At 39.2% G+C, this 26,741-nt stretch overlaps 1 protein-coding gene across 2 annotated transcripts; it reads left to right on the top strand.

Moving 5' to 3' along the window:
- Window positions 1-1,452: 1,452 nt before the first annotated feature.
- boc (BOC cell adhesion associated, oncogene regulated) lies at window positions 1,453-26,681 on the top strand. 2 transcript variants are annotated; one of them, XM_081352985.1, is made up of 19 exons: window positions 1,453-1,708; window positions 12,416-12,540; window positions 12,955-13,236; window positions 16,253-16,399; window positions 17,144-17,287; window positions 17,367-17,660; window positions 18,468-18,740; window positions 18,878-19,137; window positions 19,247-19,406; window positions 20,199-20,258; window positions 20,452-20,661; window positions 21,326-21,504; window positions 21,616-21,715; window positions 21,802-21,924; window positions 22,040-22,222; window positions 22,332-22,534; window positions 22,666-22,754; window positions 23,985-24,145; window positions 24,459-26,681. In XM_081352985.1, exons 2-19 carry the CDS (start codon window positions 12,432-12,434, stop codon window positions 24,593-24,595), a joined length of 3,114 nt encoding a protein of 1,037 aa, XP_081209111.1. In that variant the 5' UTR covers window positions 1,453-1,708; window positions 12,416-12,431; the 3' UTR covers window positions 24,596-26,681. The 2 variants fall into 2 exon arrangements, with proteins under 2 accessions (XP_081209111.1, XP_081209110.1); XM_081352984.1 differs by having other exon boundaries at window positions 19,247-19,412.
- The last annotated feature ends 60 nt before the right edge of the window (window positions 26,682-26,741 follow it).

The following is a 26,741-nucleotide window of genomic DNA, read 5'->3' as shown; positions in this document are numbered from 1 at the left end:
TGCATACTAAGACTGATGACATGATTTGAACAATGAGCTGTATTGAGGTTCCTGTAATTACTGGAGCAATTACAGCATGTGTGCATGCCAGCAGTGTGTGTGTGTAAATTGGAGAGGGTCTGATTGTTGGTGTGTCAACTGCAGCTGTGTCCACATGGGCAGAGAGCCTGCACAGCTAATAAGCATGCAAGTCTAATTCATCCTCTGCTATAACACCAGCTCTCATGCCAAGCAAACCAAAAAGAAAAACATGTGGCTCTGACATGGCATGCAAAAAACCAGGCAAGACCAACCACACACATCGCCATATAACAGGCTCATGCACGTCAACTTTCACCTGAGGAGCAACAGGTGACACGCAAACAAGGAATTTAGTATTTTTTTAGACTTAATTACTTTGTAGTATCTTGTTACTAGATTAAGTGCACTGTTAAAAAAAACTTTTTAGGTACAATAAACATGGCTGTGTAAGTCATTTAAAAAATGTGTTGAATCTCGTATAACTTAAAATAAAGTTTAAAATGGCTTCACTTATTTTGATGAGTTAAAGTAATGTAAAATCATATTAATTGATCATGTCTTTTTTACAGTGAAATACAGAAGTATCTTTTTCAGTTTTATTGAAACTATAATGCATTAGATGCTACTTATTCCAATAGTGGCTAGTCTATTAAAAAAAAAAGAATAGTTGTATAACATTTTTTTAAATATATCTATTCATTTTTAAACTGTGATTTTAAACTATTTGATTAGAAAAAAGCTATTGTAACTTGATTTTTGTAAAGTGATTTTTAAGCTACTTTGGGATAGGCTATACTTGTGTCTCATTAATAAGAACTAGAACTATATTACAGTAAGAAGAGGTTATCTATAGTAGTCATTTTAAAAACTAATAATTATAAGTAAGCCTAACATTTGTAATAATTGTTTATAATTTTAGTTTTAAGAAATAACTAGCCTACTAAAACTGTTTGCCATAGTTTTCAATGCTGAAATGCGCCTTCAGGTAAATAGTGTGGGAGGTCTTAGTGCCGTTACCACCGACCGCGTCTGTTCTCGTGTGATGTGTGCCCGAATGGCCGGTTATTAATGAACCCAGTGGCTCTGAGAGACCCGTGTTTCACGGTGAGGTTTTCCCGCACAACACGGCACAGCTGCGCCTGCGGGACTGTCGCTTCAATAGACTGGGGTCAACGCGAGCCCTGCGGGTACGAGCGCATACCAAATCAGGGAGAACAGAGAGGCAACGGGAGGGGGAGGGGCTCCGTATCCTGCGCACGTAACTTTGTGAACGTTTAGGTTTCGCACGCAAGATAACGCAAAGTTCTCGTTACGAACGTTCCACTCAAGCTTTAAAACGTATTTCTTTAGGCGAGACAAGCGTGAACTGCGCTGAGATTTGGGAAGGAATCTTTATTGTTCTGATCCCTCCTCCTTCTTGGGAAGTGGGAGGACCCGAAAAGTTGCTCGCAAAAGGGAGAATTGTTCCAGGACTCAGTCATCCAAAAACGTCCTTTCAATGCAAGAAGTTGGGGAGCCGAAGAAAATGTCGGTGCTGCTGCAGTAGTAAATTACTAAAGCAGTAGCGGTTTGCGGAGAAAAGGAGGAGAGGAATTGCAGTTTTCTTGGATTAAACAGCGAGAACCGCTGGGAAAAGTCGACCAACGAAAAACTAGTGGATTCAACTGCAAACTACTGCACGTTTTTGGTAAGTCTCTCTCTCCTCCCCCCAAAACATCTCTTGTTTTTAGGAACCCCACTATGCTATTCTAATAGATTTCTCGAGTTTTCTTCACTTTGCATAAAATTTCCTTCATTTTGTACTTTTGCGAACACTCTACCTGTAGAAATTATCGCGTGTTGTTAATCTCAAGAAGATGCATTTTTACATATTTTTTGTAAAAGCATGCGGGTGTTAGCAAAATAGCTATTTTGTTTCGACGTACTCTTATCAGATTGCTGTAATAGATTCGAGGTTACGTTTGCTATTTTTTTCTTCTATGAAAATGGTTTAGTAATCGTATTTGTGACGGTATTTCAGTAAAAAGTTAGTTAAATGGGCTTTGGATGCGGGTGTAACGTTAATATTCATTGTTCCCCAATGCTAATATAGGCAAAATTCTGTACTTGTCTGTATTTATGAGATCATGTTGTATGCTTATATCGATGTATTATTGTCAGTATTATGATGTGTAAGAGCGTCTCTACGTTACATGAAAACATTTGGCATAGTTTTACAGGCCTCATTCAGCTGTATAGTAGTTGACTTTACTGTGCTCAACGCAATTTTACACTGAAAAAATACCTCAAACTTTAGTATTCTATATATTTTGTTATTCTATTAATATTTGGACGTCTGGATATCTTATTTTCAGAATAAATGTTTTTTAATATTGATGATTGTTGGTCAAATATATCATTGTATACAATTACAAATCAGTGTTGTAGCTGTTACATAGAAATATATAAGGGCTAAAATTTTAACCGATATTATTTACCGATATTCACACATTTTCTTCTTAATCTGTTATCAATTTGTCAGACATAGCTAACTGTTAGAACAAAAATAAAATTGCCACTATTTAGATAGCAAAACAACTTAATAAGCACATAATAGATGCATAATAAATAAATGGTAATGCATAAATAAGAATATTGTGTTTTATTCTAGTAGTCTAATGATTTGGTTATTATGAAAATGATCAACATAGGCCATACAAAACTATAATGTTGGTCTATAGAATGTAATTTGCTCATTGTATGCTTTAATGTGGGAATGAAACCAAACCTAATTGAGATGAACCACTAGAGGTTTGATTTCTCATCTATTTGTGCACACCTCTTCTGCGTGGAAAACTTCATACAGTCCGTCATGGTTGTCATAGAGTCATAACAAGACAATACAGTTACAATGCCGGTAATGAAGTTCATCAGCGCCTCAAAATGTTTGAGCCCAGGTGCTGCATTGTTCTCGAAAAAGAAGGAAAACTGGCCAACTGAGAGGAATGCTGGCTGACCTTGCGTTTGTTTCAAACTAATTTGATAGATTCTTGTGAGCCAGATCGCTCTGCTCAGAATCGGATGCCAAGAATTCAATCTGAGGAAAAACTGTGGTAGCTGGTTTTTGCTCAAGATGATTGGTGGTCGGGTGGATCAAAATTGTTCCATAATTGATCCCAGTCTGATTATCTTTTTGGCTTTCATAGTGCCTCTGACCTTATTTGGTTATAATGCTGGGAAGGCCTATTAGCTATGCACAGATGGATGCACAGATTTCAGATGACATGCCCTCACTGCTCCGCATTCTTTCAGTGTAACAGGTATCCCATAGCTGAGCCAGAGAGGCCCGTCTGGGGATTTGGAAAGCATGATAAAGGCATATTAGATGGGAGGGATGAGGCTGATCGGGTATCAAGCGTGGTAGAGATGTCAGGGATGTGACATATGTCTTGTTTTCATAGGAAAATAGACAATGAGGCTGTAGACATCATCAGCATAATGAACTGATTTCTAGTGTGTGACCAAATGAGAGCTGATTAGTCTTGTTGGACGTGAAAGTTTATTGTTGCCTCAGAGGTTTTTGGACCGACTTATTGTTTGCTTAAAGGGTGTAACTTTTCTGTTAATTTGCAGAAGAAGGCTACGTAATAAAAAACTCCTTCAGGTCGGCTTTCATGTCTGTTTCAGCGGGTATATTCATGCAGTCATAACAGCCCGAAGGCAACAATCTGCGGGTTTGTGTGTGTGTGATGCTCTCCAATCAGGATTATCTTCTCATAGTGGAATGCACAGGGTGTCAGTTTGCTATTTCCAAACGCTCTTTGAATTATCCAAAGCTCAAAAGTATGGCAGCTGTCAAGAGGCAATTTTTAGCCCGCAGTGAAGAATAATTGCCTCTAAAGTATAAAGTCTCTTTTGGGACCGCACCTGGCCGAGGTAATGTAGTTTCAGGGCTTTCTCCATTTCGTTAGGCCCTTGATAACACCTGGACATCCTGGTGGCTTGTTGGCTTTCTCACTTTCTCATGTTTGGTTGATGTTTTCTTGGAAAACCAGAGCGTGTCGTATGTTTAATTTTACTCTAAAACCTATGAAATCTCGCTAATGTGTTACCTTGTCATTTCACCAGTCATTGTTATAACTGTATCGTGTCAAGCGCTTGTTTGACCAGAGTTGACATCAAGGAAACGCACAAACATAGCGGCACATTGCTGTTTGTGTCAGTGTGTCTGTTGCAAGGCGGTGAGATCATTGATAAACTCCAGACCCTGGTAAGTAAGCAGCGACTGTTTGCAGACAAACAGCTCAGTGTGTGTAAAGCTGATATTTGTACAAAGATTAAGGATCGTTTGACAAGCACGGAGTAATGGAGACGCTCTCACAAGACCGTTCACACTCTCTCGATAACTCGCCTTCAGAGAGCTATAGCTCACTGTCAGTCACACACATGCTCTGAAACACACACACACACACACACACACACAGACAGACTCTGTTAGTTGTCTTCATTATCTGTCGAGTATAGATTATACGCCACTTTCATGTTCTGAATAATTCTTCTAAATTAGTCCAAATCACTTTTGATGCAAAATGCTAATCTGAAATTGTCTGTTTAACATAGGGAGGCCTGTATAAGGCCTGTATAAGGATAGCCTACATTCATTCAAAGTGGTCAGTAACATTTTTCATATGCTGACCAATGTTTATTTGATCTAAAACAGAGTAAAATAACTGTTTAGTCTTTGAATATATTTTAAAATGTAATTTATTCTTGTGGTGGCAAAACTGAATTGCTGAATAAAAGTATTAATTTCTTTAAAGCAAACGTTTTACTAACCCCAAACTTTTGAAAAGTTGTGTATCTGATGCCGGTGACACGTCCATCAGCACAGCAGTTTTAAAAAAAAGCATTTGTTTCTTCATCTTCATGATTTTTGGACACCATTTTCAAAATCCAAAGGCTACTGTATTGTTTTGCAGTTTAGGGTTAGTTTATTATGTGGTTGGTGTTTCATTTGATGTGTCTGCAAACTGTGTGGTCATGAATGTTGCAGGTGTTTACAGTTGACAAGGGCTTCCTCTGCCAAAGCCAGACCTATGGCTCTGAAAGTCCTAGTCTTTTGACCCTTAACCATAATAAACCTTTTAAAAGACATTTTTAAACACTTTTCAGCTTTAAATGTCCTATTTTGTTTGCTTATCGACTGTTTTGTTTGAATCAGTGCTGTTTACAGCCATTCACTCAAGCAACAGAGCATTATTGCACGAGTACTTTACAAACAATATTAGTACATTTGATTTTTATTACATATTTTAATTTCCTCTCCCTTTCTGCCTGTTTTTCTCGATCTTTGGCTCTGGACTCTTGCTGGCGAGCACGCAGGCAGTCTAAGCTCACTGAGTTCCTGTTGAATAATGTGGAGAAATTGCTTTAGATTTATAATTGGTTCCATTCACTATGATGGAAAAGCTGCCAGAGCAACAGGGGCCCCTCCGTTCTTCCCTCTCTCTCTCTCTCTCTTTCCGCTCTCTTCTCCTTCAGACCGCTCATCTGCACAGCTACAAGCTTTGTCTGATTTTACGAGAAAATATGTTCTGTATTAATAGCTGTTCTTTATTTTGTAAAGAACTTTATATAGTGTTTGTGGAGCCAGAACATTTGTCCTCCCCTGTGAAGTTTTTGGTCATAATTTGAAAAGTCAGAAGGTCTATGTTGGATTTTTGAATTATGTTGTAGTTTGGTCTGTATTTAAGCTATTGAAAAGCTATGAAAGTGAATATTTATTTAAATTAGAGCAACACACAAACACTATCTTTGTGGAGACTCTCCATAGATATAATACAATCTGTATATTCCATCTCCTTACACTTACACTAACCACTAAACCTTCCCATCACAGAAAACATTCTGCATTTTTACATTTTAAAAAAAACTCATTCATTATGATTTATAAGCTTGTTTCCTCATGGGGACCTCACATTAGATCCCCATGGTGACACAAGTCCCCATGAGTCAGTGTGCTTTTAGGTTAAAGTCCCCACCGGGATAGAAAAACATGAACACACACTTTATTCCAAATCCATCAATGACTTTTCTTTTTTCTGATATATCCTCATGGCATATTTGCCTTCACACAGGAGTTTATCTGTACAGGCACAATCAACTTTTAGCTATTTTGTTTTTTCATTCGCTCTTTTTTCATTTGTATTAAGATGCGTGTGAAGTGATCTAAGTTCATTGAACCTGTTTACTGATTGCCTGACTTGACAATATTTTCTAATAAGCATCTCCAAGGCAGTTTTGTAAATGGATTTTTTTTTTGTGAACTGAACCTCTTATAATACCTGCCTTGGTGGGGAGCAGCATGAAAACAGAGTCAGTCTAATCCTAACTGACAGTTCCCATCGTCTGGCCGAACGGAGGTATGCGGTCATGTGACCATCCTGCTCACATCCTAGTGCCCGAACTCAATAATTAGCGTGTGCTAGTTAATGCTGCCTTGTTATATGAATTATGCAAATATCAGGGTGCTTAATTGATTAGAGCCCCTGGACTTGGCTCGATCTTTTGCTCGTTAATCCCTTGAGTGGGTCTCATTATTGTATTTTTTGGGCAGGGGTGGATGTTGCTCATTAATACACTGAAGGGTACGGGGGTATTGGCCTTGTTAGTGGCTTTTGATGTTTAATTTTCCGGCATGGGAACGACTGATGTCTCTCCGGTGTATTGTGGGAGTCTAGGCAGTTCTGGAAAAGATTCTACTTTGCTTACACCTGTTAATCTGTTCTGAGAGCCATGAGAATGTTCCAGAAGATTAGTGATGGTGAAGAGCCCTGAAGGTAAAGTCATGGCTTTGGCAGCAGGTGAACTGTGCCCAGAGTTAAGGATATTCATGATGAATCTGCTGGTGACATACAGTGAATCAGCACTTTAAAATATTGCAATGATTTCAATGCACATTTTATTTGGTTCCTAAAGACCATGCTGTTAGATTAGTTTCACAGTCCTTTTTTGTCTTTTAATTGTGTCCCTGAGTTAATAAAAAATGTATTCATTTCTGTGAATCAGTTTAAATGAGTTAGTGAATCAATTCAGAGCTCTGATTAAATTATCTGTTTGGATAATCAATTAATTTTTTTTACTGAAGATTCTACACTACATTTTCATTTATTACAATGATTTATTTTTTGATTCATCAAAAATATGTAGGTAAATAGTAGCCTACTGTTTGTGGTGTTTTTTAGATTAACTCAAAGAAATGAAGTTCTTCTGTTCATTTACTGAAAACCAATGTGGAACATGTCTTTTTTTAATTTGTTTCAATGTTTAAATTTACTTACACTACCGTTCAAAAGTTGTTGTTTTTAAGAAATGAACACTTTTTTTCAGCAAAGGTGCATAATTGATCAAAAGTGACAGTTAAGACATTTATAATGTTTTAAAAGTTTAATAAATGCTGTTCTTTTGAACTTTCCATCCATCAAACAAACTAATACAAATAATATCATAGTTTCCACAAAGATATTAAGATTATTGATCATATGAAATCAACCTGACAATACTAAGAAAGACTGAAGTAATTCAGCTTTGCCATAACAGGAATAAATACCATTTTATCAGTTATTTTAAAATGCAACAATATTTCACAATATTACTGTTTTATTGTATTTTTTGATCAAGTTAAAGCAGCCTTGATGAGCAGAAAAAACGTTCAAAACATCAAAAAAATCGTACCGACCCCAAACTTTTGTACTCTTGTACATCAGTGGAAGTTTGATCAAAATGGTGGTTCCTCTGATGGAAAAATATCTATTTTCTGCCAATGCAGAGCATAAATCTTTCTTGAGATGTTCTGTGTACAGAATATAAAAGGGTGTAAAATAGTGAAAGATTAATTTTTAGCTGTACCGCTTAGTCCTAGTGCTGAGTGTGTTGTTAATCTCCTTCTGAACTGTACTTTCTCCATTTTGGCTACTTCAGCCAAATGGCCAGCAAACTTCAACTATCCACCATCTCAATTTCCCCCCTCTTCGGTCAATCACCAGTTGACATCCACTCTCTAATTTGGATCCCTAAAGCTTAGATCCCCCCCTACACCCACCCCCATATCCACTAACCACTGTTGGCTACCCCCCCCAAAACTGCAGCCCTTACTTGTCCATTGAGCAGCTCCCATCAGCTCTTCCTCTGGTCCTTCTGAGAAACGTCTCTCCTTTCACAGGGGGCCGTGGGGTTATTGTCCGTGCGCCGGCTCACTGCTTTACAATGACTCTCCACTCTATTAAGGTGCGTTCTGCCTGTTACCGTCGCCCAGAGCAACGGGCCTCCCGCATGGTAGATATGTGCTGTGGCATTGTGGGCCATGGGCCCGCGCGGGCAGTTGAACCCAGCACTCCTCACACTTGACACCGCATGTGTTTATCTAAAGGGGGGGTATTGTGATGTTTGGAGAATCGAGGATGGGTCGGGGGGGTCTGAAGGACATAAATAGGGTGAAGGGAGCGGAGTGATAAATATTCAGAAGGAGCTAGACCCCACCTCCTCCCCTCACCTCCTCGTTACTCTTCTCCTCCCTCTGTGTGGAAAGCAGATGGAATGTGAACGGTATGAGGGAGGCCCACAGCCGGCAGAGAGCAGTTTTATCCAATTAGTAGGGTTGTCAAAATGAATTTCACACAGGCTGGAGGACAATAGTGACCAGAGTGGCCCTAGAAGAAAGGACTCCATTTAGTGACAAAGAGGCATTATGAAGTCACTTCAGTATTATGCTTTTTGTCTCTCTTTCTTTCTCTTATAAACAGTCTAAATGCACATGCCTTTGTACAGCCCTTATCCAGATGCTCAGATCAATGCGATCTTGGTTCTCTGAAGGGGTCACGTACTTATACCGCATCACATTTTTCACTTACAGTATCATTTGACTCCCCCTGCCCCTGTGCCCTTTGGTGAAGAATGGAAAAAAAATGGCTGTGCTATAAATTATTTTCCATTACAGTTGCGACTTGATATCAATGTGAAGTGTTTGTGTCAAAGACGATGACATGAGCTGGATTGCGCATGTGTGTCTGAATAAAGCAAGTGTGTTCAAGGGGATAACTTGTGACGCCTGAGACAGGTGGCTTCACAGCCAAGGAGAGACTATTGTCGCCTTTTCCAAACCTATAGGGCAGCTGTCCTGTTCCTGTTGACAGCACAGCTTAGTTGGCTGCAAAGAGCCTGATAGTCCTGATAGTAGTTCTAGTGTTTTTTTGATGCAAACATCTAGTCTAATTTTCACAATTCAGTAGAGCTCATCAATAAGGATGGCCCAGAGTTTCAAGTTGGATAACAGAGCTGTCTTGCCTAATCGAGTCAGTTCGGTGGTGTGTGTGTTTGTCAATATATATATATATATATATAATTATAAATTAATATATCAATTAATTATAAATCTGAACTACTTTCTCTACCAGTCTAGAAAAACATTTTTTTGTTTGTTTCACTGGAAGTTTGTTGAAAGATTTCATTGGCTGAATGATTGATAGTATACCCAGCAGGTACACAACAGAACTTGACTATGGATTTAAATATGTGGTCAAGGTAATGCTATATCTGGCTAACTTAAATGAGGTTTTTTTTTTTTTTTTTTTTGTGAGAATAATGTTCATGGTCATCACTTTGAGTAAGTTATTTGCAAAGAAAAATATTTTCATTAAACATTAGGTTCTCTCTGAAAAAATTGCTAAAATGTATTCATTTATTATTTGTTTATTCATTTATTTTGTGCTAGTGTAAATATTGGCAGAGCAATTACAAATCTGAACGATTCTGAACTTTGTTCTTGAGCAGCCCATCAGAAAAAATAATTGATTTATGTTTTGTCTGGGTGTTTGTCCATTGGAAGTTTGTAGAAAGACATATTTTCAATGTTTCATTGGCTGAATGTTTAGCAACTGACTGTACTTCCATCCCTCACAGTCACTGTGGGTCAAAACACAACTGAAACCATCATCTGCACCTACAGAAGTAGTAATAGATATAGTTGTAGTACTAGTAGCAATGTCACGAGTTGTAGTATTACTAATCTTAGTAAGTTTGATAGTATCAGACAAGGTAGTAAATCATTCATTTTAGCTGTAATATTAAAAACAGCAGTGATATGAGCCAATCACTGACTTGATTAAAGCTGACGAATCATGACAGAGCTTAAACTTAACATAGAGAACTTGACTAAGTGCTCACTTAATGTTGTAGAAACTAGTTGTTGAGTGTTTGCTTAGGTCAGGATGATCTTAGCTACGCAGTGAGGTTCCCCGGTGTGCCTGGAATCAGCATCATGCCCTTTCCACTTCAGAGATGAAAAACAAACAGGCTAATGCTGTATCGGACAGCAAAATCCATCAGCGTTTTAACACATACGGTAATTAAAATGATTAGTCCAACATTTCCAGATCAGTCAGACTAAATAACATCTCTCTGCAGCGTTATTCAGACAGCAAGACTTGTTTATTTCTGGTGTTGGAAACGGAAAAACATTTATTTAGGGCCAACCCCAAAGTCTGTAAATGGCACACATTCTATTCCGTCAGCAGAGTTTGGCTAATAGCTAACGGCTATGTACCTACCAGCTCCAGGAAAACAACTCTGAATCCCAAGACGTAGACTTCATTTATTTTTGTAGAGTTTTTTCTTTTTTTTCTGGAATTGCGTCGTGTGGTTCCCTCCCATGTTTGAGCTCTCAATCTTTCTGTGAGCTTTCATTAATCATTACTTACAATTGATGGGAGTAGAGTTGTGTGTGTGTTTGTGTATGTGAGAGAGAGAGAGGGAGAGATTTGCAGTCTGGGAGCAATGGACCACCCTCCTCCTCCTGACGGGAAGTTGTTAGTTTAACCTGACAGGAAAGAATTCGGGAAACTTGGCAATGAGAGCCGAGGGAGAGAAATGCTCCCTTTCCTGCATTAACTGTTAATACACTAACCATTACTCTTTTTCTCCCTCTCCACTCGCTCTCTTTCTTTCTCGGTTTGCGTCTCTGTAGAGAAGACATCACACTACTCACTATTTCCAGAAAATACAAATGATATCACCCCCACCCCATTGTTCTTTGTGTATAAAATAACTAAACAGTCTTTTTCTTTTGAACCCGCCGGTATCGGTTACACCTGAGTGAGGGGGCTCAGATTTCCCCCTCTTCTTATCCGGGCACCCGTCTCAACAGTTCGACCTGCTGTATGTGGGTTTCAGCGGATGTGTGTTTCAGCATGAGTTCTGTGAGCTTGTAAGGAAAGATTGATTCAGGAGTAGCAGAACGCCATTTTTGCGCTCTTGAAGGCACAATGGGAAAGCTATTCATAGGGTCATTCCAAATGAAAGTGAGCAAGAGAATCCCTTCACAAAGTGCCCTGCTTTAAGTGTACAGACCGCCATCACGCTGAGAAAGTAATTTTGCAGTTAATGATCATATGATCCTGAGTGATATTCATTTAAACCTTAAGACCTGACATAGGATCTTAAAACACACCGGAAGTGTTCCTTTATTTATTCTTTTTTCTTTTTAGAAATTCTTATTTTTTGTTGAGACGGTGCACAATTTAAAATCTCCCTGAAAGAGTACCTAGAGGGAATAATTTTTACCAATATTTTTCACAACAATTTTAACAGCTGTAAACTTAAATTTGTATGATATTTAAAGGTAAACTTTGCTATTCAGAGTCATTGCATTTCATTCAGAAGTGATCAGTGTTGTGAGTCATGTTCACTACCATTCAATAGTTTCCGGTTGGTCAATTCTTTTGTTTGCATTTACTTTTACCAAAATATTGTTACAAATTGAAATAAATATTTCAATTAGCCTATAATATATTTAATGCCTTTTATTCCTGTGATGGCAAAGCTGAATTTTCAGCATCATTAATCCAGTCTTCAGTGCCACATGATTTGCTGCTCAAGAAACATTTCTTATTATTATCAATATTGAAAACAGTTGTGCTACTTAATATTTTTGTGGAAACCATGATGTATACAGTATATAATTTTTTAAATAAAAAGTTTAAAAGAATAACGTTTATTTGAAATATAATTTTTTGTAACTTTTTAAATGTTTACTGTCAATCTGAACATTTTAATTTGTCCTTGCTGAATAAAAATACTAATTTCCTTAAAAAAACTTGCTGACCCCAACATTTGAATTGGTGTGTGTCTTCATGTAGAGTGCTCTAAATAAGCTCCCCTGAAAAGTGCTCACTTTAATTGCATTGGCCTTTGAAGTAAGTAATGCATTGATGAATAATGCTGAATTTAGTCTTTTGTTGTTTTGTCAACTATATGAATGTGTATGTGTTGTTGGCTCACTGCTGTGTTCTCCTTATTCGCAATATAATGTCACACCAACAACAATTTCAGCTGATAACCTCTTTCTCGTTCTCTCTCGCAGGGGTAGTGCATGGAAGATGTCTGGGATATTGGACTGGATACCATGGGAAAGAAAGCGGAAGTTTCGAGCGCTGTGTGCCTTGGGTGCTCTGCTGTGCTGCCTGCAGGATAGTGCTGCTGTTAGAGGTGGGTTTCTGACACCTTGATTCTGCTTCATTAAAACTTCATAAAGCTTAATTTGAGCCGGAACAAGCTGGACTCCGATCCAGCACCTATTATAGTCCTTTTTTTTAAATAACTGATATATTTGTTCTGTAGGCACTGATGTTTGCCTATAGAACAACCACTAGCTCTGCACCCCTATACCCAAACTCACTACTTCAGACTTAAGTGAACGCACCTTGTGGTTCTACGTGTACTGTGCTAGACTAATTGGGACGTTACAGCATTTACATATTGTTGCCCTACTGTTGTTTTGATTGTTTCTATTTTTCTCCTCATTTGTAAGTTGCTTTGGATAAAAGCATCTACATTTAATCATTTAGCAATGTAAAATGAAAATATATATTCACCATACTTGTGTTCCACTTTCTCTTCTAGATGATGTCCCAGTCTTCACAGAGGAGCCTTTTTCTGTGGTACAGAAACTGGGGGGCAGCGTGACCCTGCGGTGCAGCGCCCTGCCTAACCATGCCAACATCAGCTGGCGTCTAAACGGTCGAGAGCTGCCAGCTGGGGGCAACGAGGAGCTGGGAGTGCTGGTGTGGCCCGGTTCTCTCTACATCCCCTCCCTTACAAACCTCACCATAGGCAGATACCAGTGTGTGGCCACCACCAGCGTCGGGTCCTGCGCTAGTGTGCCAGCCAACGTTACTGCAGCTAGTGAGTACACACACTTTTGCAAGTGCCAGTCACTTGGTATGAACTTTGAAAATGTTCTGTGCTGAATTCAAAGGGCTCTACAGTGTGCGGTTGTGTTCCAGGCCAAGTTCTACTGCTGGTGTGTGTGTGTGTGTTTGTCCTAAGTCAGTGTTGGAGCACGGGAAGGGGTGTGTAATGTGACCCACCATAATGCCTGTGCGTGTGTGTACGGGTGAAACCACGGGCCCCATTAATGAAGGGCCTCCTCCCTGTTCTCCACTACTTCTGTCTTCTTACACAGAGACAGAACGGAAAAAGAAAGACAGAAAAAGAAACATTGAGCAACTTTTTGTTAGTATAATGAGGTGAATGTGAGTTTGTGCATGCATTTACTACCGTTCAAAATACTTTTCAGCAAGGATGCAGAAAATTGAATGACTTATGATCATGTTCTCCAGCATGATTTAAGAACGACCCAAAGAACATCTTTAACCTAAATGGAAGTGAGAACATCTTAGTGTCTGTACAAAGAAACTACATTTTTTTCAGTTTGTGAATATGTGCCACACACGAGATTCTAAAGAACTGTGTGCGGATGCATGCTTGTTTGTGTGATAGTATGAGGAGCGCAGGTTTGGCAGACTAGTCGAGGCAGGATATTCTGTCAAGATGAGACGCGACATGAGATTCTTGACACCATTTTCACCTCACAAAGCAGACATCATTCACCCCCCTGACTTTGCTCTCTCAAACTATATGCATTTCTACTCATGGCATTTAATGGTGCATTGGATTTCAGTCCTCTCACTGCTCATTTGTTTTTTCTAACTTTCAGCCTTGTTTTACTTTGACTCTTGTACATGTGTGAGATGTAATTGATAAGGTCTATGAATTGGGAGTCGAGAGCTAGGGGCTTTACAGATGCAAGCTCTTAGCTGGGGCCCCTCGTCTCTTATGATCCCACGTTGGCCCCTCACTCTAATTTAATAAAGACCTCCTCCCTTAGTCTGCCAGGGGTTGGACGGTTCTTCTGGGAGGGCGCTGCGTGTGATCGCGAGCCTGAAGTTGTCTCATGTCTCCATATTTCAAAGGTCTGCCCATTTGTTTTTGCTCTGTGAAAGAGCTTGGCTCTCCCTGGTATCCGTCTCTGTAGGAATCCTGTCTGAAGCGTCTCCCACCGGGGAGGCCGTTGCCTGCCTGAGCATTATTTCAAACTCTCCTCTTGAATTCCTCCAAAGACAAGCGAGCCTCCCGTGTCCTTCGAGCCAAGAAACATTCCTTCGGCACTCTCTCTCTCTCTCCCATTTTTTTTCTTTCTCTCGCTCACACAAAAAGCACACCTCTTCACATATGTTTTTAATACATGGCTTAACAAATTCTCAATAAACTCTTGGCCGAACCTGTTTTTTTTTTATCATCTTTTAGGGCTATGCGTAGTCTGACCAGTGATATTCCACACAATAGTTACTGTATCATCGCAGTATGAGTTTTAAATGTCATATAAACATGAGCGCTCATACGCACAGGCTCTGCGGCCCCAGACATAAAAATGATGAATGCTAAGTAACCGTGCAGCATGCATTGGAGTTGGAAACTCATCTGATCTATTTTATAAATACTATTAATTCTGCACAGCTCCCAGCATTCCCTGCTCTCCATGCCTCCAGGAGACGTATAATGTACCGCACACATGCAAAAAAAATCACATATTCACCCTTTACCTCCTCACATATAAATACAAACATATTAGAAACATATAAACGTGTGTTTCACAGTTTTTACTTTATAGTCTGCCACTGTTTTTTCAATTTATTTCATTCGTTCACCATAAAACAGCATAAAAGATAAAAAAACATGTGCTATATTCCAAGTCTTCTGATGTTCTATGATTACATATATAATTTTTTTTTGTAACATTGTAAATGTCTTTACAGTCACTTTTGATCATTTTAATGCATCCTTGCTGAATAAAAGTATTAAAAAACTTACTGACCCCAAAGTGTTAATGGCTTATTTAGTTTTTATTACATTAAAGTTAACAAGATGTTAATTAAATGTTTTCTCCCTCTTTTTTCCTCTCCTTCCCCCCCCCTCACACACCTGAAGGGAGGAGGAATGTTTTGAGGAGAAGGAGGTAAATGGGGGAGTCAGTCTGAGGAGGGGTAAAAGCTGTGCACTGAGGAATTTAGGAGAGGTTTGGGGCGGTGGGCTGTAAAAAGACCCTGATTGATTTAGCAAATGGATCCTGGAATTCTCATCTCCCAAAAAAATGATTTCAAAAACCATTTCACTTCAAAAAACCAGGCGATTATGACTTTGAGATTACAGATGCAGCTGGTGTTAGAGAGTTTATCAGATGTTGATTATTTAAGTGCTCTTTTCATCCATCATTGTATGTCTTTGCTTCCAGGAATACTTAACAAAGAGCTTTTTTAATCTTTACCTCACGGATCTTTTGGCTCTGTTGTACATAACTTAGAGACATTTCAGACGCCAAGGAATATAACTAAACTCTGGAGAACAATGAAACAATTTGATTTGTGAGAGGAGTAATGAACAGTTGGGGAGATATTTGATTAAGTTCGGGGTTTTTCAGAACAGCGCTGAGCAATTTTCCCTGTCTGCCTTTGGAAAATATTCCCTTCACAGAATGACACACAGACTCGCTTAGACAGAGTTATTCTGTTTTATTGCAATCCAGTCTGCTTTTCCTCTCTTGAAACTCAAGAGATGGGTGACCTTTAGCCTTTGACCTCATTTTAGCCTGGGCTGACTTGAGCTTAAGGAAGCTAGACTTTCTGTCTCTGTTTTTCAGAGCTATTGGGTGTCTGCCCATTCGATATCCCAGTAAAAGTCCTAAGCATATGCACTCTAAAGCTTCTCAGTTTCCTGAATGGAATACAAAGAGGCTTTCAGCTTTGAAACGCTCAAAACCAGCATTTGGACGTTTGAGATTTCCGTTGCTTTTCCTATTTTATTAAATATGCTATATGTTTGAGAAACTTTGTATGATAACTCTTTGTTTGTTTCCGTGCAGAACTGCGAGATTTTGAGCCAGATGACCAGCAGGAAATTGAGGTGGATGAAGGGAACACAGCTGTGATCGAGTGTCATCTGCCTGAGAGTCAACCTAAAGCTCAGGTCCGCTACAGTGTCAAACAGGAGTGGCTGGAGACATCTAAAGGTGCGTTTTACAAACATACTCTACGCCAGTGGTTCTCAACCAAGGGTCCTGTGACCCATTAGTGGGCCCACTTTAGCCCACTTCTAAGGGGGGTACAAGATGGCTTAATATTTTATGTAATTGCAATTAATGTCTTTGTGCAGTCAGTTTTCTCTTTCATTTTAACTACTGATCTTGCTGAGCAAACAAGTTTTAGAATTGTGCATGTTTCTAACTTGCTACCTAGGTACTACTGAGCTAAGTAGTACTCCGGTAGCTATTGGCTTGGCATAGACATTGTAACTCATTAGTATACTATGTAGAAAGTATGCTTCTGTCTCTCCTGATTTATGGCTAAAATTTAAGCCCACTGTTATCATCATTAATCATTAAATCATTGGATCTGTTATGAGCCATATCATTTGAATTCAAATATGATTTGCTGCAATTATTTATTCAAATTTTTAAATGCACACAAGACGATTCTGGTATTTGAGTGTTTGGCAGCTCTTGTCTTGTTGAGAGACATCAAGTCTTTGCATGTTGTCTGGTCTTGTCCACTCAACAAAGCGCTGCCTGTTAGCACGATTGTCTTTCTTGCAATTACTCTAGCTGTTCAAATATTCAGTTTAATGATGGGGAAGATCACAGCTTAGATTTAAGGAAATTACCTTAAGGAATGTTCTAGATTCTTAAATTAAATTCTGTTGAAAAATACTGTTCTGGCCTAAAGATGCTAATCATTGGTTCTTCATTGTGTCCTAGGGAATTACCTGATCATGCCATCAGGAAACCTTCAAATAGCTAATGCTACACAGGACGATGAGGGTCCCTATATATGTGCTGCTTACAACCCTGTCACCCAGGAAGTTAAAACCTCCACCTCTACCGATCGTCTCCGAATACGACGTAAGTGAACACAAAGCATAAAATGAACACATTCTGTCAATTTTGTTGACATAAAATTGACACGTATTATCTTGTCTAGGTTCAACATCTGAGGCCGCACGTATCATCTATCCACCTGCATCTCGGTCCATTATGGTGAACAAAGGCCAGCGACTTGTGCTTGAGTGTGTGGCCAGCGGTATTCCCACTCCACAGGTCACATGGGCTAAGGACGGTCTGGACTTGCGAAATCTCAACAACACCCGCTTCTTACTGAGCAACTTGTTGATCGATGCAGCAAGCGAGAGCGACTCGGGCACTTACGTGTGTAACGCTGATAACGGCATTGACTCTGCGAGTTCTGCTAGGGTGCTGTACGACGTGCAGGTGTTTGGTGAGTAGGATTTCAAGAGAGAAAGAGTATAACACTAAGAGTTGTGTATGGCCCATCATGCTTTTTTTTAGGAGTATTTGATGAATAGAAAGTTAAAAATTGCATTAAATAATGTTAATGTTGTTACCATTTTATTTTTTTCTATCCATTTAAAATATTGTATAATTGCTCTAATAACTGTATAATGTTAAAATTCATGGTTCTTAAAAAACATTTGGATTTGTTGTAACTGTTCAACTGGCAGAACATCATCTGGCTAGTGGCCCTTGGGTTATTTATTTGATTATTTGTTCAAGTGCAGTGGGGTTTGAAAAGCAGGAACCAGGGCAGTGATGGAACATTTTACGTGTGTGGAAATTTCGATTTCCAGTCATTTAATCCTGCTTCAAGATAATAAGCGTGTATCAGAACCAGAGGGCTTAGTGAATAAATGTGATAATAAGCATCTAAAAGAACCCACAGTACATTTACTGAACAGAAAGAGTGTGTGTGTGTGTGAGAAGGATTGAGTTGCTGAGACATTGATGAGGTTGTTTTTGTGGGCTCGTCTCACGGCAGCTGTGATTAATTAAGCCGCTCTGGCTGTTGCTCTAATGAGCTCGAGCTGATTCACTAGCATCCAACCATCAAGTTTTTGGAGAGGGTGAGAACCCAGTCTATCCCAGACTCCTCTGCAGCAGCATGCCATCACAAACAGCACTCATGTTTTGTGCTGTTAAACCATTCAAATGCTTGTTGTTTTATGCTTTTCAATTTTTTTTGATGTTTTGACACATCTTTCTGAAATTCCCTTCTTTGGTCTTTCAGAACCTCCTCAGGTGCGTGTCGAGCTGCAGCAGCAAGACGTTGCATGGGGCGACACGGTGCGTTTAAGCTGTCAGGTGAGTGGCAAGCCCACTCCCACTGTGGTGTGGCTCCACAACGCTCAGCCCCTGAGCCCGTCACCACGCCATCGGATGTCCTCGCAGGTGCTGCGCGTGCTCCATGTCGGGCCGCAGGACGATGGCATGTACCAGTGCATGGCGGAGAATGGTGTGGGAAGCTCACAGGCAGCCACAAGACTTCTCACTGTCCCAACAGGTATAAAACACTTCATTGAAAATGATAAAACTTAGTATATTATTATATAGATAAAAAGTGACCTTTGTCTTTTTATTATTAATAATAATAGTAGTAGTGTTTTCCATTTTTAATTAATTAATTTGTATTTATTTCAGTGCCGTCACGGTCAGGTAAGCTGCCCATGATTCGACCGATGAGCCCAGATAAAGTGCTGCGGGAACAGCCACCTTTGAAGCCTGTGGCCACCAGTGCAGTGCTGCCTTTCGACTGCTCTGAGGTCAGAGTCTCTCCCGCCGAAGCTCCAGTCATCCTGAGTCAGCCACGCACAGGAAAGGCCGACTACTATGAACTTACCTGGAAACCCCGTCATGATGGAGGAACACCTGTGCTGGAGTATGTCATCAAGTACAGAAAGGTACAACACTGCCCAGTTCATTTGTACAGTGTGATCTGCCTCGTTTCACTCTATAATCATGTGATTCTACTCCTCTGATTCATTGTGTGTATTTCTTTCTGTCTGGCAGGCTGGAGAATCTCCCGGAGAGTGGACCACTAGCACCATTTCAGGCTTCCAGCACAAACTGACTCTTACTAAACTGCTGCCTGCCAGCCTCTATGAAGTGGAGATGGCCGCTAAGAACTGTGCTGGACTTGGGCAGCCCGCGATGATGACTTTTAGAACAGGCAAATGTATAGCCACACAGCTACTTTAAGATTACCTTTCTGCATCAACATTTGAAAATTTGTGTTTCTAATGTTAAATGTTTAGAGGAGGTGCATCTTCTTGAAGCGGTTTATTTTTCTATAATGACCCATTTTATCCCACCTAATACTTGTCTACTTAAGTTATAACAAAATTAATTAGCAAGAAATATGGGTTTGAAATTAATTTGACCGACTAATGCCATGATTGACCAATCAGAATTCAGTATTCCAGAGATATTAGTATGAAAAAGAGCAATTATCAATTTATTTATAAGAAAATATCTAAAATGTAAATAAGTTGATCAGATTTAAAAAAGAGACATATTTCAACTGTTTATTGCTTAAAAATGAATAATGAATATTTAAAACCGTTTATTTAATTTGTTTAAAGTAGTGCTTTAGTAGCATTAGCAATCATATTTCACTGCAGAATGCCATGATTGTCCAATCAGGATCCATAATCAAGAGATAGTGGTATGTAAAAGAGCAAATGTAACTGTAAAATTAATAAATCACTTTTAAAAATGACAAATAAATATGCATATATAAAACTGTTTATTTAATTTGTTATAAAAAGGTAGTCAGTTATATTAATCATTTACAATTTAGTGGTCATTATACACAAATATTTTGCCTCAGAATGATTGACCCATCAGAATCAATTATTCAGAGAGTTGTGTAACAAATTACACTTTTTTAAATATCTGAGCTGTAGTATGAAAAAAAGAGTGAAATGGTGAATTAAAGTGTCTCTTTAATTTTGGTCTGCAGGGAGAAGAGGAGGACCCGTAGGGCCTCCAAAAACACCAGATGCGCCACCTCGTCTCACACGTGAGTATACGTTTGCCCCTGTGATTATAATATAATGAGTTTGCTGTAGTTCTTTTAAGGCTGCAGTAAAGTACTGAGGAACTGTAACATTAAATACAGCTTAAAATATGTGTCAATTGTTCTGATTAATAATATTATGATATTAACTCACATTACTGTTATTTTATTGAAAAATGTTTTTTTGTCTTTTCAGCCCCAGAAGCTCCAGACAGACCCACTGTTTCCATGGCCACCGAGACCTCAGCCTATGTGACGTGGATCCCTCGCGGGAACCGTGGATTCCCCATCCAGTCATTCCGTGTGGAGTACAAGAAAATGAAGAAAGGCAGTGGAGAGTGGGAGGTGGCTGTAAACAATATACCTCCCTCTCGCCTCTCAGTCGAGATAACAGGCCTGGAGAAAGGTGAGATTTAGATCCTCTTCACATAAGTTCTATCATGCTGATAGTATTGAATTTAGGCTTTTATTCACATATAAACATTCATCAACTCACACATCAGTTGTGGTAAACGGAAGCTCAAGCATGTTTGCTGGACATGGAGAACCAATGAGGTTTGTTCTTGCCCGTCAAGCAGGTTTAGTTGAGCTTGTTTGCTGATCAATATTTAAATGTGAATAAAAGCCTAAATTTAGTCTGTTCATCATATCAAGCGATCAAGTCTCTTCAGAATATTTGGACTAAACTGCTCAATTCATATGGATAAGTTTTACAATCTCTTTATGAACTTTTGAAGCATTAAAGTGTTAGTTGCGTAGCTGTCAATGGAGGGGCAGAAATGTTTCACCAAAAAGATCTTCATTTGTGTTCTGAAGATGAACTAAAGTCTTACGGGTTTGAAACGATATGAGGGTAATTAATGATAGAATTTTACTTTTGGGTGAACTGTCACTTTAAATAACTCATTTTTTAAACAAAACATTAGTTACACATAAAAAAAAACTTTGGCAAGTAGCTTTTCCTAATTAGTTTGCCACACTAGACCAAACTCATGTTTTCCATGATCTTAAAAACCTGTAGAGATTCACTTGCAGTTGACTTATTTCTTGTTCTTTCCATTGCATTGCAGGAACATCATACAAGTTCAGAGTTTTGGCCGTTAATGTGTTGGGAGAGAGTCCAGCGAGCGCTCCCTCTAAAGCCTACACAGTGGTGGGCAGCGGTCCACCAAACCGACGTCCTATCGACGGACCCTACATCACCTACACTGAAGCCATCAATGAGACCACAGTCATCCTGAAATGGACGGTAAGCACTTCCTCACTAAACATTTTTACATTGTCAAATTCAAGAAATGCGACCTGTTTGTTCTCACAAGATTATCAGACCTTGAAATAAATATTTATTTTCTCTCTGCAGTACACAGCAGTCAATAACACCCCCATTTATGGCTTCTACATCTTCTACCGACCCACCGATAGCGACAATGACAGTGACTACAAAAAGGATATAGTGGAAGGTTAGTCGTGTCCTTCCTTTTATTTTTTAATTTCTCAACTATATATTAAAGGAATATAAAATGTAATGGTCTGGCGCTCTTTTTAGGTGACCGCTACTGGCACTCCATCACTGACCTACAGCCTGAGACGGCTTACGACATTAAGATGCAGTGTTTCAACGAAGGGGGCGAGAGCGAGTTCGGAAATGTCGTCATTTTAGAAACTAAAGGTTCGTTTCCTTTTCCTCACACTCACATTCCAAACCGCACCTCAGCCATTTTCTAGAACATAGATCTCTTCTGACAACACAGATCTTAAGTGTGAACATCTGCGTGTACTTACAGCTCGCCTTCACCAGAGGACCACACCTCCAGAGACCTCATCGTCCAGACCCGACCATCCAGGAAACCCTGTTCCTCGGCCTGGTGATCTGCCTTACCTCATTGTGGGTGTGGTACTCGGAGCATTCGTTTTCATCATCGTAGCCTTCATCCCAATCTGTCTGTGGAGAGTCTGGGCCAAACAAAGTGAGTGCCGTTTTAGAAACATTCAAACAGTCAAAGATCTTCATTAGTGATTCAAAGATATGTTAAGACAAGGAACCCTGGATGAATTTTGTATTTCTCGTTATTTCAGAACAAACTTTAGATATGCGCTTTCCAGCGTTGGCAGCTACAGTTTCTCCATGCCAGTACACAATGGTACCCCTGCAAGGATTGGCTCTAGGTCGGCCTTGTCCTTTAGACCCCCACCTGACATCTGCCCACACTGTCTACGCTCCTAAAGGAGAATACATTCCCAATGGGAAATACACTACACAGTGCCTTCCTGGACACCGGGTAAGTTTTCACTTTGACCTTTCATGTTTTGTGATGTTCAGCACAGTAGTAAACTTCTTGGTCTGCTGAATTAGACCAGCGAAGGAAGGTATTGTATTGCGTTGATGTTCAATCTCTTGTTTCTTTTGTAGGAGGATGCTGACAATGAGTTGGAGTGTGATGCATTGTTACCTCAGAAACTTCCCAATCAGCAACCACATATCCACAATTACTGTAACGGGTAAGAATTGTACTATTGCTTCATTTTATCAGAGAAATCATCCCTTTGAAGTGCCCATATTGTGCTCTTTTAAAGGTAATAATTTAATTTCTTGGGGTCTGCTTGAATACATTTCACAGAAGCCTACTTAAATGTCCTAATTGAACTAAGGCCTAATCCTGGCTCAATCTAAGCCCTGTCTGTGAAACTAGGAAACGGTTAAAAGAAAATTTGTAGGGCTGTCAAACGATTAATCGCGATTGATCGCATCCAAAATAAAAGTTTGTGTTTACATAATTTATGTCTGTGTACGGAGTATAATTATTTTCTATATATAAATACATACACATGCATATATATATATTTAAGAAAATGTGTTATTTATATATAAAATATTTATATATAATATAAATTATATATAATATAAATATATATACACAGTATATACATGCAAATATTTCTTAAATATATGCATGCATGTGTGTGTATTTATATATATATAAAATAATTATACACCGTACACACACATGTATTATGTAAAAACAAACTTTTATTTTGGATGCGATTAATCGTTTGACAGCCCTAAAAATTTGTCTCATACTGTACATTGCTGCAGAACCTCTTTCAACCCTCTGCCTGAAATTCTCTGTTTTAGATCGTATCTCTTTAAAACCCATCTTTCCGAAAAGCCCAGTCTGCTCTGATTGGTCAGCTGGCCTAGTCTGTTGTGATTGTTCAACCACTTACCAAAATCGAGTTTCAGCTCCTGAGACTTCATGAGTAGCTGTAAACCGTATTATATCTATGGTAACTGTGGCGTCTGTATTGTTGTATCAGAGTCCGATTATAAGACAAAGCGAAATCAGCCAACTTGTTCTTTGAGGGCGGGTCAAAGCAGCAAGTTGGCAAGCAGTATGCAAATGTGTGACACAGCAAATTCGGCAAGACTACAAATGAGGCAGCAAGTTTTTTCTGTTTTTTCTGTTTTTCATTTGGTGTGATTTGTTACACACTAAAGGAAAGGTACAATAAAAAATCAAAATACGTGCTTTTGATCTGACAAATTCCTGATAGATAAAATCAAGTCCTGTTCTACATTTTATTCATCATTGAATATTGATCATTTGTCACGTTATGGAGTCAAAATGGGTTGCGAATGCTGTTTCATGGTGACTGTTATACTGTGACATAAGTTTTTTAGGGAAACCCTGAAATGAAATTTTAACTTAGTCTTTTTTTTTTTACTTTTAGGGTCTCCGGTTGTCCTGAAGAGGGATGCTATGTGTCTGATGGTTCCCCCTCGCAGGTCCTCAGCTTATCGGGACCTACATATCCATCTCAGTGTCCTGACTCCATGCAGGCCGATCACTCGCTGACTGAAGCAGTTCATTTGGAAGGGGAGGTCACTGCTGGTGCGTTTGGTTATTTTGTGTTACAACAAAAGCAATGTCAAAAATAACTGCGATTTTAAAATGAGACAAAATGAACTAAGGTGAATGAATTAATACTATCTGGCCCGGGCCGCTGCACCCTGCATCTACACACGTTCGCCACTCTACTTTTTAGATTGTTATAGAAAAAATGTTGTACACTAATTATTTAATTAAATGCATATAATTGATAATTATGCAGGGGGTGAAAATTGTCAAACATGATAAAATTTAGCATTCTAAATATTTTTTATTAGAGAGTAGATGAGTAATCTGAATGCATTTCTCCCCACAGACTTGCCCCTGTTTACAACAGTTGATGCGGGCATAAACCAGTTGCTCCTATATGCTGAGCAACAGGAAGTGGGAACAACACATAACATGAAGCAGCTTGAGGAACAAGGGACCAGGGATGATTCAAAAGATGGATGAAACTGTAGACAAAAAGGGGGGCAGGGTGGGGGGGAAGAGAAAATATTTATTTTTGTATAACAGATGCTATATTTATATATTTATGTGTTTGTACATTGTACATTTTTTTAGAATGTATATATTGGTTGTTTATATCAGATGTTATACATATTTTGGTATGTTTGTCTGTTACCACCAGGACGTTTTTATAAGTATGCTGTATAATTGATCCTCATGTGAGATAGGAACAACCTGACACCTCAACATCATACAGTATCAGTAATAAGCTCCAGGTTTTCCACTGGCAAGCATCTCTTGATGTTTGAAGTACAGCTGGTGGGAAATGTAATGCTTTTTGGGCATTATGATAATGATCCATTCATTAAGAATGTTGTAACTTGCAGTGCTTTGGGACAATTGACTTTAAGATTATTTGTACGCCTATGTACACTATATTGCCAAAAGTATTGGGACACCCCTCCAAATCATTGAATTCAGGTGTCCCAGTCACTTCCATGGCCACAGTTGGCATGCAGACTGTTTCTACAAACATTTGTGAAAGAATGGGTCTCTCTCAGGAGCTCAGTGAATTCAAGCATGGTACCGTAATTGGTTGCCACCTGTGCAATAAGTCCATTTGTGAAATTTCCTTCCACAAATAGTCCACAGTCAACTGTTAGTGGTATAATAACAAAGTGGAAGCAATTGGGAACAACAGCAACTCAGCCACAAAGTGGTAGGCCAAGTAAAAACACAGACAGGGTCAGCTCATGCTGAGGCGCACTGTGCGCAGAAGTCGCCAACGTTCGGCAGAATCAATAGCTACAGACCTCCAAACTTTGTGTGGCCTTCAAATTAAGACCTAGAGCAGTGGAGTCGTGTTCTCTGGTGTGACGAATCGCGCTTCTCTATCTGGCAATCCGATGGACGAGTCTGAGATTGGCGGTTGCCAGGAGAACGGTGCTTGCCTGACTGTATTGTGCCAAGTGTAAAGTTTGGTGGAGGAGGGATTATGGTGTGGGGTTGTTTTTCAGGGGTTGGGCTTGGCCCCTTAGTTCCAGTGAAAGGAATTCTTAATGCTTCAGCATACCAAGACATTTTGGACAATTTCATGCTTTTAACTTTGTGGGAACAGTTTGGGGATGGCCCTTTCCTTTTCCAACTTGACGGGCCTGCACAGAGTCCTGACTTCAACCCGATGGAACACCTTTTGGATGAATTAGAGCGGAGACTGCGAGCCAGGCCTTCTCGTCCAACGTCAGTACCTGACCTCACAAATGTGCTTCTAGAAGAATGGTCAAAAATTCCCATAAACACACTCTTAAACCTTGTGGAAAGCCTTCCCAGAAGAGTTGAAGCTGTTATAGCTGCAAAGGGTGGGTCAACTCCATATTAAACCCTACGGATTAAGAATAGGATGTCATTAAAGTTCATGTGCTTGTAAAGGCAGACGTCCCAAAACTTTTGGCAATATAGTGTATGTGTATATGTACTCCTTATATGTATACATATTTTATGCACAGTATGTTGTATCCACGAACATTTAATAGCTTTATGGCATGTAGATGCTACTGTGAGGTTTTAACACTCAGATACACACAACAAATAAACAGTTTTAGAACTTATTGATTGTAACTTGTTCCAGATGCGTCCTCAGTTGTAAGGGTTTTTGAATGGAGATGCAGTGTGTTACAGCTTTGTACATATGTTACTAAGATTTATCTATTTTCATCATTAACAAAAACGTTAACAAATATATGCAAAGTATAAGCTTTCTGTGTGTAGTAATATTGACTATGAAAAAGAGACCATATTGTAGGTATTTATTTTTTTTCAGTAGCCTGGATGTGAGACATTCTTAAAATAAACACGCCTACCTGGAATATGCTGATTTTTATATTCTGAACTGGTTTGATGTAGTCAGCTTGTATAGTTGTACTTTTACTTTTGGAGACCTGCAGTTCTCCTGCATCAGTATTAGCTTCTTCCCACTGTTATAAACATGAAATATGAAGGAAACGGTCAATCTCTAACATATTCTAGAAGTGTAGCTGCATGGTTACATGGATTGAGCACTATTGCCTGTAAATAAAGCTAAAGAAATCATATTTCCTGCTGTCGTTTTTATCTTTTATGTTTGTGCGTCTAATAGCATATTTGAAGGCAT

The sequence above is a fragment of the Scardinius erythrophthalmus genome, assembly GCF_964197995.2.
Source record: "Scardinius erythrophthalmus genome assembly, chromosome: 22".
Classification (NCBI taxonomy): Eukaryota; Metazoa; Chordata; class Actinopteri; order Cypriniformes; family Leuciscidae; genus Scardinius; species Scardinius erythrophthalmus.
This window is presented reverse-complemented; position numbering and strand designations above follow the sequence as displayed.